The sequence below is a fragment of the Polyodon spathula genome, chromosome 5 (assembly GCF_017654505.1).
Source record: "Polyodon spathula isolate WHYD16114869_AA chromosome 5, ASM1765450v1, whole genome shotgun sequence".
In the NCBI taxonomy this organism is placed as follows: domain Eukaryota; kingdom Metazoa; phylum Chordata; class Actinopteri; order Acipenseriformes; family Polyodontidae; genus Polyodon; species Polyodon spathula.
In genome coordinates, this window is record NC_054538.1 from 22,351,166 (window position 1) to 22,372,442 (window position 21,277).

Consider the following 21,277-nt stretch of genomic DNA (forward strand, 5'->3'; position numbering starts at 1 on the left):
ACATTTGCAGATACATTCAGCATTTCTGTTTTATTTCAGCACTGGCTTCTATTAAAACGAAGAGAGCAAAGGATACTGGTCTGTCTGTGGTCTTCTGAAGTTATCTGGAAGATTGGCTTCATACAGCTTTCTTGCCTTGGTGTTTCCCATGTCCTGAACGCTCTGAGAACATAAGTTTGAGTACAAGTTTAAAACAAATAAATACATAAACGTTAGTTTAGAAAAATAATGTACTTTTCACAAGGACTATACGCCTTATTCACGCAGCGGCCACGTTTGGCTGAAAACGAGGCTTGGTGGGCAAGCAACTGAAATGGCCGCCACAGCTACTGAAATTAATCTTTAATATGTGTTCCTCAAATAAAAGTTGAAGAAATTATTAAATAATTATTAAATAATAATGTGAGGATTCCGAAAAACATACAGCAGAAAGGGTACATATTAATGTAACATTAAGAATCTCCTTTCTGACAAAGTATTGTGTAACTCAAGCATATTTTTGGTTAACTTGCGTTACTAAACTTTTTTGTAATTTTGTTCAGTTGTGCTTAATAAAGCCTCTGTTAGTACACTGGCATTGTCCGGAAGCTAGCAGCTGCACTCCAAGCCTCGTTTTGAGTCTGCCGTGAATAAGGTCTATTGTTTATTGTGGGTCTCGCGTTTAAATGTGCACACACCAAAGCATCATGTTCTGCCCGCTGATAAATGTTAATCCAAAACAGATATGTACCACTAAATCGTTTTATTTTGTCATTCATGAACAGCTTCATATTCTTTATTGCTCACTAAATAAGTTTTGGCAACTTACAATATAATTCAATTTTAGTTTTCTTTGCATGGGTTTACCCCTAGATTGTACCTCTATCGTAATTTGGCATAAGTGTAAAAGTACCGCAGCGTAAATGTTTACAATTATTTGTAAACATGGAAACCCGACTGTGTACCCCCCTCAAAGCCCAAGAGGCATGCAAAGTACTAACTGAGAATGCTAAAATAAGGAAAGTAACTGAAAAGAAAAAAAAAAAATGTTAAACCTGATTCATCTGTTCAGTTTCTTTGTTATGGATGGCCCTTTGACCAAGAATACATTCTAACAAATTCACAAACTGCATGCATACGTTTCTGGAACAATGGACAGTCCTAATGGTGCAGAGGTTCTCAAACTTTGTTGTTCAGGGGGAGAGACTGTGCCAACCCCCTCCCCCAAACTAAAAACTGAGTGAAAGGAACCTCGCAAACAAGTGCACAGTAACTTTGTCTGCAAGCATCATAAGTCATTTGTCAATACTTCTCAAAATTCAAGTGGATTTTTATTGTACAGTGTATCATTACCCTTGCAGCAAACCATGTATAAAACACATTAAATGTTACCCAAATCCCAGTCTTACGTACATTAACAAACGTTACAATGTAATAGTGGTTTGATCTCTAAATTCCAAAACAATTAAATGGTGAAAACACACAAAAAAAGTGCTCAAACAAACTTTACAATGAATACTTAGCACTCAAGAATTATTTGGCCATAACAACTCAAAGTGATGCAATACATTCTGAAACACTGCAATCTTCCAGGATTACCATATTTGACAAAACCAGGTTTAAGGATGTAAAAATCAGGGACTGCAAGAGAAATTCGGCATAGACAAATGTTGTATCTTTTCAAACAGTAATCTTTTAGAATCATTTAAGTGTTAAAAGTGATTTATTGAACTGAAGCCATTACTGTATTGACGGTCATCACTGTAAGTTGTTTATTTATTTATATTGACCTGTATTTGTTCTTGTGTCCACTGGTCCAGATTCACTGACTTGACCCGGGATATGTGAACGCCAAGATTTCGATGGATTCCAGCACATCGAATACAAATAAAAACACCAAGATTCCACGATGCCCATCTCGGACCTGTACACACACAAAAAATAAATAAATAAAAAGAATACCAGTCAGATAAGTTATTTTGTAGCCAAGGCTTAAGGATGAAGTTAATATTCTCTGCAAAAAGTAACAGCAATTTGGATTGGAAAAAGGATCAACAGCTATGTGTTAGGAAATTGACTTCTTAGGATGACTGCTTATAAATCACCCAAGTAGTAACAAAATTGATTTCTTCACTTCTTGGCTGGTCATTTTATATATGACTGGCTGACATTTTAGGAAAGATTTACTCAAAAATGACTCCTTTGGTAAGGAGAATTAGATCTCAAAACATAATTACGCTGCATTCCAACTCCAGAACTGATTTAACCTAAATCCATCTGGAGGTTTCTAACAAGTACAGTGTCTCCATGTATGAAAGAAAGAGCTTTGGAACCATTTGCAGTTAAAGCAAATACCTGTTTTCTAAATGAACATTTATCATTGCCTTGAGGGGGGGGGGGGGGGGGGTTGTCAATTAGCATAACACATCAGATGCTTCATTTTAACATTGTACATAGTTCATTAACATTACTTGATTAGACTTTACATTTATTGTTGGCTCCAATTCTGATTCTAAATTAAGCCAGAAGTATGCATAATAACAATGCATTTCCACTCTTCATCTGCAGAAAACAGGATATGGAACACCACTGGCAACAGCAATTTATGATGTATAACAAAGTCAGCAAAAACAAGAGCATTACCAAAGTCACTCGTGAGCCACTGTAACACTCAAAACATTTGGACAAACCCAGATTGATGTTCAACTGGATAAGAATAAGATTGTTTCTAAACAATGCACAGTCTATAGGAATAACAGCAATGTTTTTAAGCAAGACTAAAATCTGTATATTTTTACTTATTTTTGTATGCTAAAGACAAAAAACCACCAGCACAGTGCAGAATTTCACAACAGAATATTCTCAATCAAAAATTGAAGACTGAAATTTTCTTTAGATTTTCTTTTATATATAGAGTATATAGGAAGAAATGTTTCAGTAACAATAATAATATTCATAATTCAATTATGAATACACAGATGTGTATTATTGTTAATATACATTTGTACGATTGATTAATTGAAAAACACTTGTCAGCAATATCAATGCTCATCTGTGCCAAAGTTTAGAGAACTATGCAACCCCTCATTGTAGCGCAGTTATCCATGAGAATGCAGACTTCTAGTCCATGATAGCCCAGCAACCTGCAAGATGCTGCCTACACCTTGATGGATATTAACAGCTGTGGCAATATTCTGTTTCTCCGAAATTAGATGATCTACCTTCTAATCTTTTTCATCATAGAAACAACTTGAATGTGTATTATCTTGTTAATGGAAAAGTTGGTTTAAAGAGCTGCATAAAATTCAGTTTCTAAGCCTTTACCAACCCATGTTTGTCTGTTCCACACTTCCTTGACATGTGAAGTTTACTGAGTGCTTCTTTGTCCTCTGCAACTCACTTGTGGAGATCAGTTAGATGTGGAATAATGGCAAAAAGGCAAGCAGAGTTCCCTAACAAAACGCACATATTAAAACTTGATGTTAATAACTCAATCTGCTGTGTTTGGCTCAGCACCTGGAAGGGTTTGATTATTTAGTTGTGCTGCAAATAATTTCACATCATACCTTTTTGCCACTGCTTCCATAAATTACTTGAGAGCGGATATACACAACAGGAACGTAATTTCATACCCACTGTCCATACAGCATGCAAATATATTAGTCCCTCCATGATTCCGCGATCGTTGGGAAAAAAAAAAAAACTCACATTTGCTCTCCATTATCACTGTACATGTCACTAGAGCACATACATGCTATTTGTATAGTGTGAAATCTGCAGGGGTTTCAGTGTGAGTTTTAGTTGAGCCATGGAGAGATTCCTAAGGCCATCGGTGAGCTCTGGAAACAAATCTAAATTACCACCAAATATAATGGCAAAAGACAGGGCACAAATGCCAAATGCAAGTCTAGTATATCCAATAACTCACTGTCATAGCTTCTGTTAAAACAGCCAAAGACCGTAACAATGACCATGGATAGACAAACAGTGGCTACTGAAGAACTAAATAATGGTAAGATTATTATTAACAGTTTAGGTCGCAGGTTCAAAGCGAAGCGTTGTTCTTTTACTCCTATGTGAAAGGTCAGAGAAAAACAATTAGGACCCTGCTTGTACTCCCTATGTTGCAGGTATATGGAAATACACACGTTTTTGTACATGGTGTAGTAACATGAATGCTGAAAAAGGAAGAGGGCGGCGAACTATATTAGATATATATTAGATATAGCCGATTACCTGCGATGACTTACCATTTTTGTGAACATCCTAACTTTTTTAAATCGTTACTTTCCCGTTTATGTTGTGGTATGTGATGGTACCACTTCCACATTGTGGCCTTGGTCAAACAAACAAAAAAGTTGCAGTCATTGTCGCCTGTTGCTCTTTCCAAGAGCTTGTCACAGCTTTCAAACTATTTCTATGTGCTGTCTTGATGTGGATACGTTTTAAAATGACAATATTTTGGTGAACATGTTTCTAAAAATACTCTTACATTTGTACAAAAATGCTCCAAGACTAGTACACATTTGTAAAACAGTGCATTTGTAAAATGTATCAATGTTAATTTGAATCTCAAGCACGACTACACAATCTTATTCTGATAGGCAATTGTTATTATTACTAATGTGATTAAATAGTCATATGTTTTGGCCATAACGGTATTTAATTTCTTTTTTAAGAATTGTTAGGTTTTATGTATATTTTTAAAAAATGGCATCCAATAGTCAGTGCTGTAAGTGTTTTATTGTATGTTTTTCCTTCTTTAATTTCCATAAATATGGCAAACACATTTGTTCTGGTTTCTTTTTTTCAAATTCTAGTAATGTGATTTAATTTAAAAAAAAAAGAATTTAACTAACTGACTTATTTCTTATTTATTTATAATCATTAACACCGTTTTACATTAAAAAGTCACTGTTGCAGAATTTTGCAGAAAACACTCTTTTCTCATTGTAGATTTTAGGAAATTTTATTACAGATTTCTGTGCGGACTAATATATATCTCGTGTTGTTTTTGTTGTCCTTAGGAATAATCAGCAGCACTGCATCCTGTGATCTCAGAGAGCGTTTTGGACGATACGGAATCAGCAACATCTTAATCAATTCTATACTACATAGGGAGCCAATGTAAAGAGACCAAAACAGGGGTAATATGTTCACTTTTCCTGGTTTTAGTCACAATTCTAAAATTCTATTCTGAACAAGCTGCAAGAGGGATACCACACGTTTTGGGATACCAGAAAAAAACTGCATTACAATAATCAATTCTAGATGAAAGAAAGGCATGCATTACTGTCTCTGCATCAAATATGGAAATAATTGGTCTAAGTTTAGCTATATTTCTCAAATAGTAAAAAAAATACACTGTAGTAACTTCTCTAATATGAGTCTCAAATGATCAAGATCAAAGATGACACGTAATTTCTAGTTTAAGTCTTGATGAGAGCCTGCAAGGGTCGAGCTCCTTTAAACCCACATTTCTTTTTAGTTGGTTCTGTGATCCCACTAGCATAATCTGTTTTTATCTGAATTCAACATTAGAAAATTCTGATACATTCAATGCTTAATGTCTAAGGCAAGGAGCTAATAACACCCAGACAAAAGAAATTCCTAATTTTAGGGCTAAATATAGATGGGTATCATCAACATAGCAATGGAAATTCACTCCGTGTCTGCGGATAATGTCACCTAACGGTGATAAAAGCGAGGGACCTAGAATGGAGCCCTGTGGAACACAACAAACAACTTCAGATAATGCTGATTTCACCTCCCCAATAGAGACAAACTGAAAATGATCAGAAAGATAAGATCTGAACCAGGATAGGACATGGCCAGAAAGTCCTACTGTGACTAAAGCTAAGGTTTACAATTTTAGAAAAGAAAACTATGAAGGTACGAAACAGAGACTAACAGAAGTAGATTGGAGTAAAATAGAGAAAACACCCACAGAAGAAGGATGGTTGTTCTTCAAAAATGTAGTACTAGAGGCGCAAAACAATTATATCCCTAAAGCAGACAAATCTAAATGTAAAACTAAATTGCCAAAATGGTTTAATAGATCAATTAAAAAAAACATTCAGCGAAAAAAGGCACTTTACAGAGCATTAAAAAAGGACCAAAAAGAAAGTACGCAGAAAGAGTACACAGAACTGCAAACGCAAGTCAAAAAGGAAGTTAGGAAGGCCAAGAGAGAAATAGAAATGAACATTGCTAAGGGAGCTAAAACCAATTCCAAAATGTTTTTCCAATATTACAACAGCAAGCGAACATTCAAAGAGGAGATTAAATGTTTAAGCGATACAAATGGCAAAATCGTAGATGAAGAAAAAAAAATAGCAAATATATTAAATGATTACAAAGGAAGATACTGACAACATGCCCCACATGTCATCCAGTTCCTATCCAGTTTTAAATAACTTTAGCATAACTGAGGCAGAAGTGTTAAAGGGACTAGGAGCTCTTAAAATAAACACATTTTTTAAAGTAAAAAAGTAAAAAAGTTCTTAAAGTAAACAAAAAAGTTTTTGTTGACTCAGAAATGTCTTCATCTAAACAATGTGGGGAAGCTATAAAAAAGGCTAACAAGACGCTCGGATACATTGTGAAAAGTGTTGAATTTAAATCAAGAGAAGTAATGTTAAAACTGTACAATGCACTAGTAAGACCTCATCTTGAATATTGTGTGCAGTTCTGGTCACCTCGCTATAAAAAAGATATTGCTGCTCTAAAAAGAGTGCAAAGAAGAGCGACCAGAATTATTCCGGGCTTAAAAGGCATGTCATATGCAGACAGGCTAAAAGAATTGAATCTGTTCAGTCTTGAACAAAGAAGACTACGTGGCGACCTAATTCAAGCATTCAAAATTCTAAAAGGTATTGACAGTGTCGACCCAAGGGACTTTTTCAGCCTGAAAAAAGAAACAAGGACCAGGGGTCACAAATGGAGTTTAGACAAAGGGGCATTCAGAACAGAAAATAGGAGGCACTTTTTTACACAGAGAATCTTGAGGGTCTGGAATCAACTCCCCAGTAATGTTGTTGAAGCTGACACCCTGGGATCCTTCAAGAAGCTGCTTGATGAGATTTTGGGATCAATAAGCTACTAACAACCAAACGAGCAAGATGGGCCAAATGGCCTCCTCTCGTTTGTAAACTTTCTTATGTTCTTATGTTCTTTCAAGAGGATTCAGTACGATGGAATGGTCTAAAGTATCAAAGGCAGCACTGAGATCAAGAATTAATATCGATGAAAAGCCCGAGTCAGAGTTCATCAGCAGATGTGTTCACTCTAACAAGGGCCGTCTCGGTGCTATGTGCAGCACTAAAACCAGACTGAAACTTCTCAAATATACCATTAAGAGTTAGAAATGTTTGTAATTGAATTGCACCAACTCGTAGGTTGGTAGGTTGGAGATTGGCCTATAGTTATTGAGGACTTTAGGGTCCAAATTGTGTTTAAGCACAGGCCTTACCACAGCTACCTTAAGGTGACCATATGGCTCCGTATTCAGCAGGACAGTTTGGGACAGTTCAGTCTTTTCAACTCACAACCCAATGCATTCTGATATGTCTTACCTGTCTCAGGTACCATTCTTGCCTTTAAAAGAGAAGCAGAACTACGCTTACTAGAATGCATTGGGTTGCGAGTTGAAAAGCCTGAATTGTCTCAAACTGTCCCACTGAACACTGAGCCATATGGTCACATTATGCTGAGGGAACTATACCGGAGGAAAGTGAACCATATTTAATTAAAGAAAATATGGGTATTAACACCAAGAACATCTTTTAATAGTTTTGTAGGAATAGGATCAAGAGAGCATGTGATAGCTCTCATATTTCAAATTAGCTCTGTCAGTTCCAGTAAGGTAATCAAAGAAAAAGCTCCCATAGTAGCCTTAATAGGTGAAATTGGTAAAATTCTGCTGTAGTACTCCTTAATAGAAGGTGTCTGTGGAATGTCATTTCTGCTGTCTAGTATTTTATTTCTAAAGAAATGTAACAAAGTCATTGCAGCTGTGAGAGGATCCAATGTCAAGATTAGGACTGTTAGGGGAAGGATTAATTTATCATCTCGGGCAGCAAAAAGAAATCTAGGATTCTTTTTATTTCTTTCAACTAAAATGAGAATATGATGATCTAGCCAATGCCACAGCCTTCCCATATTAAACCAGGTGGCCCTTCCATGCGATACAATGAACATATAGATTTAGATTTCCACCATCTCTGTGCTATTTTACGACACTCATATTTCATCTTACGAGTTGTATCACTGAACCACAATGAGATTTTTAAAAGTTACTCTCCGAGTTTTGATTGACGCTACAGTATCTAAGATACCAGTCAAAGTGGTGTTGAAGGTATTAACTAGCTCATCTACTGATGAGGACTCAGAGAGTAGTAATGAGCTCAAGACATCAGAAAGCTTAACTACAGTTGAATAATTAATTACCCAGGATTTAATTGTACGGTGCACAGTCTTTATAGATACTGGCAGATTCACCTCAAAAAGATTGGCAAGATGATCAGAAATAGTAAGATCTAGGGTTACAATGTTCTTAACAGCTAAACCATGAGAAAATTACCAGATCTAAAGTATGGTAATATTTATGCATAGCAGCTTTGCCATGCAGGATATAAGGAATCCAGTAACCTCAGAAATTCCAAGGAGATAGAATCAGAATCAATGTCAACATTTAAAGGTTAAAATCACCCAATAAAAGAATCCTATAATATTTGACTGTCAGTATAGATAGGAGATCCCCAAATTCAGCAGAAATAGTGGGTTTGACTTAGGTAGTCGATAAATAAAATTTCAATACAAACAGTAAATAGACTGTTTAAGGTCAAGGTTAAAACTTCAAAAGATGAATAATCCTTCAACAATTTCCTGTTTGACTCCAATTTCACTACAGAAAACAGTAGCGTCCACCTCCCCGCCCAGCACAGCGAGCTTTCTGGTAAAAATAATACTTAGGTGGAAAAGCCTCAAAATCAGGGAAACACTGCCATTCAGTCCATGCCCATGTTTCAGTTAGAGAGAATATCAATGTTGTAATCCTGAATACAATCACTAATTAACTGAGCCTTATTAGACAAAAACCTGACATTAAATAAATCTAGACATAAATCAAGAGCATGTAACTGAGCAGGGGTAATAGGAATTTCATGAAGGTTACTGTAGCACACACACCTCTGTTTATTCAGCAGGTACGACAGGATACTTTAACCTAAATTTTACATGCCTCTTTAGATTCCCTACCCTCCCCAGTTACTAGTTCAAATACCTTGCTAGGTGGTGTTTGATGTTATCAGCTAGCCAGCTTTCCCCTGAGCTATTTAGGTGCAATTCATCTTTCCTATAATATCTATTTCTTTTCCAAAAGCAATCCCAGCTGTTTATAAACCCCTGCCCTTCTTGCACACACCAACAAGCCAGCCAAATATTTAAGGTCCCAAGTCTACTAAATACTTTATATCCACCATCAACAACAGGTAGTAGACCTGAGAGAATAATTCTGCATCCTAACTTTTTCAGCTGTCTTCAGTAGGGCTTAAATAATTTCATTTTTGTGTGCTGGGGGATGTTTTCCCTATGCTGCAGCCAATGTGTTGGGGGGGGGGGGATTCCAAAATTTTAGGGGAGAACGGCAAAAAAGGCCCTTTTACATTGTAAAGTTTTTATTTTTATATTTATGTAATATATATATTATATATATATATATATATATATATATATATATATATATATATATATATATATATATATATATATATAATTTTACTGCATCATCATTCACACTGGTGTTGCTTTAAAATAAGCTGCTTTCAGGAGACCTAATAGCTGCTGATCACTTCGAGACCGCGCACTCTCCATTGCTTTTGCCATTGCCTGACGTGAACTTTTTTGCTGCAGAAGAGGAAAAAGGTAATTTTCTTTTTAACCAGAGCCCAGGTTATTTTTTTTATTTTTATTTTTTAAACTTCACACAGCTTTATCTCCGACTGTTTTTCACCACTTTCATTTATGTATGTTTAACTACTTTTTATTTTTGTGCTGCACGCATGTAACATATCAAATGAAAGGCCACAAAATTTCCTTTCATATTATTTAAGTTGCAAAATCAGGCATACTATGGAATGCAGCCACACCCTACCAGATTAGCAATGTGGAATGAGCTACTCAAACTATTTAATCAGTCTTAATAAGCGAAGAAAAATTAAATAAGTCACTTTGCACCACTGCCAACGCCATTTGTTTTTCACATCTCCATCTATTATATGTGTATCAAAGAGAACGGTATGTCGACTCTTCACTTCAGCAAAATTACAGAGGCCCGCATAGACAGCAATGCAATCAACAAACATGTGCCTAGGTATTGAAGAGGGCAATCAATGAGACTGAATAGTAATTAAAATTATGTTCACCACCTAGTTGCCAATTATAAAAGTACAAATAGAATGGTTTAACACGTCAGTGTTAAATGTCCCCCAGTTGTTCACAGTTCCCCCAGTAAATTTAGGAAAACCGTCTATAGGCTGGAAAACTTCCAACCATGATTTCAAAATAAAATATTCCACCTCTAAAACACTACACAAAAACACAGTACAATAAATAGAGGTACTGTGGTTCTCTTTTTTCTTTTTTACCAATACTTGCATGTATTGCTAATATTACATTCAATATTTATGTAACACTGTCAGACAAATGCCAGTTCTTTTACAGTACATCAGTGAAAGAGACAACTAGGTGTTTAATAAGGTCTGATCTTAAATGTACATACACATCTGGGGGTCCCCAAAGAGGAATATTCAAGAGACTTAACTACATGAAGGAAAACTACAGAATAACAAAACACTTGTTCAATAACAAGGAGACTGCATTACTTGTGTTTCGCCATAACGGATATTGGCATTTTTTTTCCTAAAATGATTTACAATGCCTAAAAGCCAAATTAATATTGTAGCGTATAGTGGAAAATGAAGGAAAGAGACACCTACAATTTGCAGGTACTGGAATCCACAGTTTATTGGGACGATTATTCCTGGCCCCCATTAGTCTGGGCCACACCAAAAAACAACAAACAGGCTTGCACTCTCACACAGCTCTGCACGCACCGACATGGGCACCCCCATATATGCTTTCATGTCCCCACCTCCCCACCAATCTTGGCCGAGGCACGCTTACCGCTTCCCTGCTAACAAGCATGCACACACACCAGGGTCTGTACAGCAGTCTTACAACAGTATAAATCCAGGTTGTTACAATATATACAGTATAATAAAAACTGCTATTCCACCAGTTTAAAGTTTACACCACTCACTAAAAAACTGTACATTTTTATAATGTAAACTGTAAATAAATAAGACTTTCATACACACTTGCTTCACTGTTTCATACATGTTTTGTGACATTAATTGAGCGATTGTTTTTACTTTTAGAAGAAAGAAATACAGTGCAAGCACAGGAGTGTTACAAGTAGTATACGTCCCAGTTTCAAATTAAATGCGTTTAAATATGGTAATCTAAAAACAACAATACAAAACTAAAATCAGTGCTGTAGGTTTTCTTTTTTTTTTTTGTTTCTATTACAATCTATCCTAGCATAATTCACGATAAGATCACCAGGATCACAAATTATGTGGAATGTTAACCCAACATTTGTGAGTCAAACTGCATTATGGGGGAAATAGGAGCCACATCCTTACCGCGTTATAACCGATTATGCACTATAACAGGGTAGCACTAGAATTCTTTACATGATTAATGTGTAGTATTAATCTTGAACGTGCATGAAGTCTAGCTGTGGTTTACATGGCAACGCCTTGACAGAGAAGGGACCTTCTATTGTACTATTTTTCTCTTTGCATTTGCATAGTGATGTGAATGATTCGATACCAATAACCCTCCGACTTCAATAGCAAATCTACTTTCTCCGGATCAGGCTTTCCAAGGCTGTGCTGTAGGTCCAAATCAAGATTTGCTTCCCGTCGCCTGGACATCAAGCCAGCTGCAAATCGCAGGAGTCTCTGTGCTCTTTTAGCTCTTCTTGAAAGATAGCCCATATCACTTTGTCAATGTCATCCAACAGCAACAAGGAAGCATTTGTCAGAATTAACAATAACCTTATTCTCCATCTGACCATTCAGCTGCAGAACACAACACATGCAAAAGAGCTTTTTTTTTTGAAAACTTTTTTCTCTAAAACCTGTGAAAGAGGTTCAGCTTTTACAAATAACAGTTCTGATTCCAAGTGTTTGCAATCAAACTTGACCATTTTGAAAGCAGACATTTTTTATTCAATATACTGTATGCTTAAGTTACAGAATCCATACGCTTTTCAAATGTATTTAAAAAAAACAAACAAACAAAAAAAAAAACAATTTACACCACAGCATTTATAAAGACAGACATATCCGTTATAAACTTTGTAATTGTGCCATGGAAACCTATACAGTTATGTTGATAATTGTACGAGTGTAATGTAATGTAACAATCTGATTCTGCTCCAGTGATTCAACCTGCAATGTCTCCTAGGGCACTCGTCAAAACGACACTCGTGTATCAAGATTTTCTTTTTGTAAAGTGTTTTTAAATAAAATCTTCATCCACATCAGAATCCCACCCTTTATCTAAACACTACTGATTACTTCACATCTATCTTACAGCAGGGTTCCTTCAACACCGAAGTCTTTTGTAACAGGATGTCCGTTTTTGTGAATAAATACAGTACATATAATGCATTAATCCAATACTCCACCTACAGTAGCAACCTTATCGGACACATTAAAACATGGTTAGATATCTATGCAATGTTTCACCATTTCAGGAAACTAGTAAAAAAAAAAAAAAAAAAAAAAAAAAAAACAACTGGGATTCAATGATAAATTATCTGCTTTCCTGCATGCATGTTTTTGCAATACTTAAGCCAACGCTGCTGTTAAATTCACACCATATTTTCTATTGCTTTTCAAAATAAATAAAATATCTGTGTGATAACATTTCATCTCATACACTCTGATGTGGGACCGTTTATAATGGCACTAAGACACTTCAAGGTGAGTATTGTGAAATTACCACACAGCTTGTACCAAGTTCAGGTTGTTTTGTAAATATGTGCTTTTTGAGGCACTGTGGCAACATACAGTACAACAATGGTGCCTACATAGTACTGTATGACCGGTCATTTAAAAAATTTAATAAAATATAGATTTCTGTATCCATTCTAAACATTACACTATGAAAAGGAAAATAATTTGTCTAGTCCTATAACAGATAAATGCTGCTTAAATCTCTAGCCAAAAATGTTATCTACTGTAGAACTAATACAAATAAAACCAAAAGCAGACATTAAAAGTTAATTTCTAACTTTATCTATCTATGTTTGATTCTTATCCACCATCAATGTACTCACCATACAATGAATCACAAAGCAGACCTTAACCTAAAACCATTTGACCAGCAGGACACAGAATCCGTTAGTTTTAAAGCCTATACAACTGAGACCATATTAACACAAAACACCACGTTTTTCTATACACTTCTGCCAACACAAGCATTAACGCAGACTGTCCGGTGCCTGATGATCTAATAAAATATAGCCTGTGAAATTACACAACAGTTTACTGTTTCAATACTTTAAAGCCAATTCTAAAGAAAGTATTTGTGACCACTGAGGAGGCTGCATTCAGGTTAAAAATTAGAAAAGGATTAGCAGCAGCAATCAGACAAAGCTACATAAAAGCAGCCAAATACCTCATGAATCCTGCACCAGATGAAACAGATTTGAAGACAGCCACCAATTCATTATTTTATTTTTTACATTTAAAATACTGCTATTTGCATGTCAAGACAGAAGAAGAAACTGTAAACAGTGAGCTTGTGCCAAGAATAACCAACAGAATGACAAAGACTTAAAAGAAATCCAGGGAAGGTTTCCTTTTTGATAACTGAAGCATGGGGAGTTGGATTCGTTTAATGTCCGACAGCAGTCGAACAAACAAACAAAAAAGTTTCCAACAAAATCATGTTTTGGTATTAAGATTCAATCCAAAGTCAGCAAAATAAATTTCATAAAACATGCTTCAGGAAATATAGGTTTTCTACAAGCTCTAAATAAAAATTGTGGGCAGCAGAATAACTTAATTGAAGGTCTTGCGAGTTTAACCACTGGGAAAAGTCAAAGATCTGCCCCGGTTTTGCAGCAGTCCAATCATTAGTGAGCAGAGGCGGGACAAATACACTAGGGTAAATGGCATAAGAGCAGCTAAATTTTGCACGATATTGCTTATTATAGTAATCCTTATTGAGAATTATATTCGAAGCAACATTTTGAATAGATTTTTTACAAATAAAAAAAAAAAGTCAGACAGAATAAAATAGAAGTGTTTAAAAAAAAAAAAAAAAAAAAAAAAGGTGTACACCACAAACACTCATACTGACACAGGAATTGAAGAACTTTACTCGCCACTTCTAACTTTCAGATTATGTGGATTCACTTTCTCTGTTTTCTGACTACGACAGCATGTCAAGCAATCACTTGTCAATATCCACAGTATTCTTGGGTACCTCGAACAGGAAAAGCAGCTCAGCTAAAAATGCCTTTAAAAAGACCAAATTCCCTTTGGGCTTTATTTATTTATTTGTTTATTTATTTATTTTATTTTAGATTCAATAGATTTTTTAGTATTACTAAGCAGGACAGCCACTACAAGATTGTTACCTTTATTAAAAATGTGCATAGACTAATCTACCAATTAATCAACTAATAGCCATAAATTAAACTATCAATTTTTAATCAAGTGACAGCCCTAATTATACACATAGAGTCGCATACAAAAGTAACTGGGTAGTAAAATATGAATAAAACTGAGAAGAAAGTGATTTCTATCATTTTTCTATTGAAAGATGTAAATTGTTCTATTGAAAGATGTAAATTAAAGTAGATTCAGTATTAGAATAAAAACAAATTACATAACATGCATAAAATGAAAAAAAAAAAAAAAAAAAAAAACTAATTTCATACTTTGACAAAAGTATCTGGGAAATCAACAGTTCGTATTAAACCCATTCGATGCTAATTATTGACAATTATCATGACTGAAAACCAACACATGATAATTATAGAATACACAAAATCATCAAGTGCTGAAAAATACATTGGAAATTGGTTAACCAACAAGGATGGTTAAAACTGAAGAGTAAAGGAACACTCAAAACGGCAGTGATACACTCAGATATCCGTTACCCAGATACATGTCAGTCGTGTTACTGCCCTTGTATTAATAAAATGAATCCCCATTACACACTTTTTTTTTTTTTTTAATTATACATATATACACGCAGGATTACGAGGGGGCAGTTGCCCCTCCACTTTTATAGCTGAGGAAGAGGAAAATGCAGTGTAAAATGGAAAAAAGTACCTTAGAATAATTAATAAATCTATGTGAAGTCATTCTGATTTTCCACTAGATGGCGCAATAGCAAAATAGACTACAGTATACCTGTATAAACAGTAGCATTATCTCTTCGTGGTAACCCAGCTCCTGTCCAATAGGGGAATGAGAACTTTCGCGTAACAGTGGTTTTTCTGTTGCATACAACTACTGACTATTTAGTATGTTTAAGCGCACTTCTACACTGGATTCATATTTCACGAAACATAGTAAAATGATAAATTACAGTGACAGTCTGCAAGGTGAGGAAGAACCAGAAACCACTGCTACATCAGTCTCAGAAGAAAGTGAAGCCCCAGTATGAGAGATGGATATGAACGCAAAAAATACAGGTCCAGCATTGGAGCCTATGGAAAGGGATCCGTTTCATGGGTTTGCAAATCCTGTTAAATTTATTGAAAACAGACCCTATCAACCAGATACTGTGTGCCAAAAGTTTAATTTTCTGTGGACGTGCCGGTATTGCACTGCATGGCCACGACGAGACTGCAATCTTCTAATCGGGGCAACTTTTTAGGAGTCAATGGAACTGAGAGCAAATGACAACCCCCCAACTGAACATTTCTTTACAAAGGTGTGAGAAATAATTTAGTTATGTTCAAGGTAAGCATCAGAATGAGCTATTTCAATAATGAAAGACTACATAATAGTTGAAACAGCATAGCGAGTCTGAAATGCAGGTATGTTCGCTTTAATGTCTAATTAAACACAGGATATAAGTACACATGAACAGGTTGCAGTTGTACTCAGATACGTTGACAGGGATTTTACAGTGCAGGAATCGTTTGTAGGATTCCACCAAACAAAAACAGACAGTGAATCATTAATGGTGCTCCTGAAAAGCATAACATCATCTCTCCATCTTGCTATTGGGAAGCTAACAGCCCAGTGTTGCAACAGGGGAGCAAATATGATGGGGCCTTACAGTGGAGTTGCCGCTCGTATTTTAAAAGAAAACCCATTGGCAATGTATGTGCACTGTTACGCGCATACCCTGAATCTGTGTGTTGTGAACGTATGTACCAGCGCAACAGCAATTCGGCAGTAAATTTGAAGAAAATCAATAATAGGCATAAAATGTTATTTTCTTACTTCAGATATTTCTATAGCAATTTAAAGTAATAAGCAGAAACAATTTAAATCAATGTATGTGAGGAAAACCTGACATGAGAAAAAAAACAGCAATTCATGCATAAATTATTAGTTGCATATGTAGCTGTTTTTTTATTTGATTATAATTTACTTATAGGTGCAAATTTAGTGACTGCAATGTTTTGACAGGCGCTTTTTTTTTGCAGGTTTGACTATTTTAGAATGTTGGCAGCCATCTTGGTTGGGCAAACTGGCAGCACAGCGTTCCAAAGCAAGAAGGCAGCGAAAGAGTTAAAGAAAGTTAAATCATGCCCAGTGTTAAACACGGTGGAGGTTGTGCGATGGTATGGGCTTGTTTTTCTTCCTCAGGCACTGGTGACCTTTGTATTGTAGAAGGATCAATGAATGCTACAAAATATCAAGACATTTTGCATCATTTGTTAGCCAGTGCTAGAAGGATTATTGGACAGATATTTGTATTCCAGCAGGATAATGACCCTAAGCATTCTGCGAAGTCTACAAAGGATTTTTTGAAAAAAAAAAAAAAAAAAAAAAGGAAGGAAGATTAAAGTTATGGATTGACCATCTCAGTCATCCAGACTTGACTCCCATCAAGGTGTTGTGTATTGACTTGAAGGCTGTTGTTGCAAAAAGGAAACCAAAGTTGACTGCAGAACTCAAAGCTGTTTGTGTTAAAGAATGGGCAAAAATATCTCTGAAAAGATGCCAGGAACTGGTTTCAAAATACAAAAAGATGACTGCAAGCTGTAAAGAAAGCAAAGGGTGGGCACACAAAATACTGATGTAAGGGTGCCCAAACACTTATGAAATTAGTTTTTACATGTTATTTTTCATTTTATGCATGTGTGGCAAAGTGGTGAGTGGATACAGGCAAGTGCAGTGCAGAGTGGATACAAAAGACACTGACTTTCAGGTGCAAGGGTGTTTACTGAAATGATTTAACAAATGTCCACCTGTAAATAACATATACTGGAGTGATACAGTATCACTCGTAATTGTAATCCCCGGGTTTGACCCACATCCAAAAGTCCAGGTTTTACACACACACACACACACACACACACACACACACACACACCCACACTAAACACAAAACAGTTAACAGCGAGTGATATTAGATGCTAGTGGTGTAAATACAGTTTTCTGTGAAGTGCAAGGGTGAAAGCGATGTCCGGATTGATGCTGGCTTGCACTTCTAGACCGTGTTAATAGTAGTCCATTGAGACAAACAGTTACAGTAGACACTAACAAACACAAGACAAACACAGTTTTCAGCAATACAGTGTTCCTTTTAGGTAAAATCCAACCATTTATAAAAAAGAAATAGATTACTTTGCTACGAAACCTATTTCTACCCTCCCTCATGACCCCTTGGTTAACGACAGCATGCGCTTCTCCAATCCACGGATGCCACGCCGTTTCCCATCTGGGTCATTCAGTTCGGGTACCGTAGCTCCACCCCTTTTCTAGCCGACTGACCTTTACATAACACCAAGCATCATTTGATCTCTGTCACTGCATGTTACGTAATGTGTTTTATTATAAAGCTGAACCTCTACTTTAAATGTACATCATTCAACAGAACAGTTTGAAATTATAGAAATCACTTTGTGGCTCTCTTATTTATTAACTGCCCAAATACTTTTGTCAGCAACTGTAAAAATTATATATAATATATACACACACAGTGCCTATAGAAAGTCTACACTCCCTTGAACTTTTTCACATTTTGTTGGGTCTGTGCCTCTGAGTTTCATGCATTTAAATGATTAAATTTTTTTCCCCCACTTATCTACACACCATATTTAACACTTAAGGGGGAAAAAAGGTTTCATGAGAAAAAAAATTAAATAATAAATTATATATATACACACACATACATACACTAAACTATATATATACACTAATCATAATTGGATAAGTCTCCACCCCTGAGTTAATACTTGGTGGAAGTACCTTTGGCAGCAATTACAGCTGCGAGTCTGTTGGGATAGGTCACTACCAACTTTGCACACCTAGATTTGGCAATATTTGACCATTGTTCCTTACAAAACTGTTCAAGCTCTGTCAAGTTCCTTGGGGAGCATTGATGGACAACAATCTTCAAGTCATGCCACAAATTTTCAGTTGGATTTAGGTCGGGGCTCTGAATGGGCCACTCAAGGACATTTACCTTTTTGTTCCTTAGCCACTCTGGTGTAACTTTGGCTGTGTGCTTTAGGTTGTTGTCATGCTGAAAGGTGAATTTCCGTCCCAGTTTCAGCTTTCATGCAGAGGGCAGCAGATTTTTCTCAAGACTTCTCTGTACTCTGCCAATTAATTTTCCCTTCTATCCTGACAAGTGCCCCAGTCCCTGCTGATGAGAAACATCCCCATAATATGATGCTGCCATCACCATGCTTCACAGTAGGGATGGTACTCTTTGGGCGATGCGCTGTGCTGTGTTTGAACCAAACATACCGCGTTGCACTTAGGCCAAAAAGTTCCATGTTAGCTTCAACAGAACACAAAACTTTTTGCCACATGGCACTGACAGTCACCAGTCAATTAATGCAAATTACTCATCAAAGTTTCCAAGTTTAGAAGCAGTCATGTGATCCGAATCTTAAGAATGTCAACAGTTTTTTGACTGTAAACTGTTGTAAGCGACAGATGTCGGGATCATTACTAGCCCTAGTAATGTACCCCCCCCCCCCCCCCACTACAAGCAAACGCCACTAAGGGTAGAGAATTCTTATTCATTTATATACAGATATATAATTTATATATAAATATGCACACTTCATCTTTTTTTTTTTTTTTTTTTTTTTTTTTTAAGTTATGCAGTAGATTAACAAGTTAAATGCAATCTTGGAGGGGGAAGGAAAAACACATTACTATTTGAAAGCAATGACGCTCAAACAGATTACCAATGCCATTTTTCACATGTCTTACATTTTATTAACTTCCATACTGCCACACTTATGAATGCCACAGGCAAAGTTCTGCTTGATGTGAGGGATGTGATGTACTGCAATATAATCTCATTTAGTTCATCTAAATGTCATGTAAAAAATATTTCATGTAGCCCTTCATTTTCTTAAAAAAAACTCTCAAATGTTAGGTGTGCCAGTGTAAAAGGGGTATTAGTCACACATTGGCCTGTATTAGAAAGTATTTTCAAGCTTCACACAAGACTGCCTCATTCCTACTGTAAATGTAGTACATAAGTCAAGATTACTATACTGGCACATTCATTTATTTCTGAAATTCATTTATTTCTGAAATAAATGAAATGTAATGAATGTATGTATGATTGCACAAATTCTCATTTATCATTCTGTACATGAAGCCATCAGGAGCTTGTGCCTGTCAGCATGGATGCGGCATCAATGCACCAGTTGCCCTCTGGAACTCTTGCTACAGTGACTCCCAGAGGCAGCAGGAGTGGGATTTCTTGCTGTCAAAGTGTAATGGCCTGGTCCACTTCAGTATCATGCAGGTTCAGGAGTGTAATTTAATGCATCAAAACTACAGCAGAATACATTCCTGATAAAAGCAGAGTTGTGTTGCCAGTGCCTTTAAAAGGCATTCTATGGAATTCCAGACAGATGCTAATTTTTAAATACAGCAAAATGGAATATAAAGATGATGAAGAAACGAGGCACGTTCATGTTCCCACTTTCATGTGTATAAACTAGAGGTGCATGATAATACCGATATACCGGTATATTGTGATATTCTTTTTTCTGGAGATCTGCTTCCAATAAAATTATGAATTACACAAAACAGTCATTTTGGTATTCGTTACCAATTTAAGAACTGTATCAGTGCAATTTAAATTGTTTTTACATTTATTTTTAAAAATGATCAGCTGACAGTTCTGGACAATGTAATTTTACACTATAATGTTGAATATCTTTTTTTCCCTGGACCTACTCCCATTTGATCTCATCAGATTAAAAATAAATAAATAAATAAATAAATAAACTTTTGTGAGAAAAAAGCAAGCTAAACAGATGCATAAATATTTTATAACATTACTTACACTGAACAAAAATATAAATTCAACATGCAACAATTTCAAAAGATTTTACTGATTTAAGGAAGTCAGTCAATTGAAATAAATTCATTAGGACCTAAGCTATGGATTTCACATGGCGGGGAATACAGATATGCATCTGTTGGTCACAAATAACTTAAACAAAAAGGTAGGGGCGTGGATCACAAAACCAGTCAGTATCTGGTGTGACCACCATTTACCTCATGCAGCGCAACACATCTCCTTCGCACTGAGTTGATCAGGCTGTTGCTGTGGCCTGTGGAATGTTGTCCCATTCCTCTTTAATGGCTGTGCGAAGTTGCTAGATATTGGTGGGAACTGGAACACGCTGTCATACACGTCGATCCAGAGCATCCCAAACATGCTCAATGGGTGACATGTCTGGCGAGTATGCAGGCCATAGAAGAATTGGGACATTTTTAGCTTCCAGGAAATGTGTACAGATCCTTGCGACATGGGGCCGTGCATTATCATGCTGAAACATGAGGTGATGGCGGCGGATGAATGGCACGACAATGGGCCCCAGGATCTCTTCACAGTATCTCTGTGCATTCAAATTGCCATCGATAAAATGCAGTTGCGTTCGTTGTCCGTAGCTTATGCCTGCCCATACCATAACCCCACCACCACCATGGGGCACTCTGTTCACAACGTTGACATTAGCAAACCGCTTGCCCAAACGATGCCATCA

General features: G+C 36.2%; 1 protein-coding gene across 2 annotated transcripts in view; it reads right to left on the reverse strand.

Annotated features, from left to right (window-relative positions):
- LOC121315735 (stromal membrane-associated protein 1-like) overlaps positions 1–21,277 on the reverse strand; it is an 89,605-nt gene that overhangs the window by 50,096 nt on the left and 18,232 nt on the right. For both annotated transcript variants that reach the window (XM_041250099.1, XM_041250098.1), the window contains exons 2-3: positions 1,770–1,903; positions 77–162 (exon numbers count right to left, since the gene is read on the reverse strand). In XM_041250099.1, coding sequence (XP_041106033.1) covers positions 77–162; positions 1,770–1,903 — 220 coding nt within the window. The remainder of the gene's footprint in view (positions 1–76; positions 163–1,769; positions 1,904–21,277) is intronic.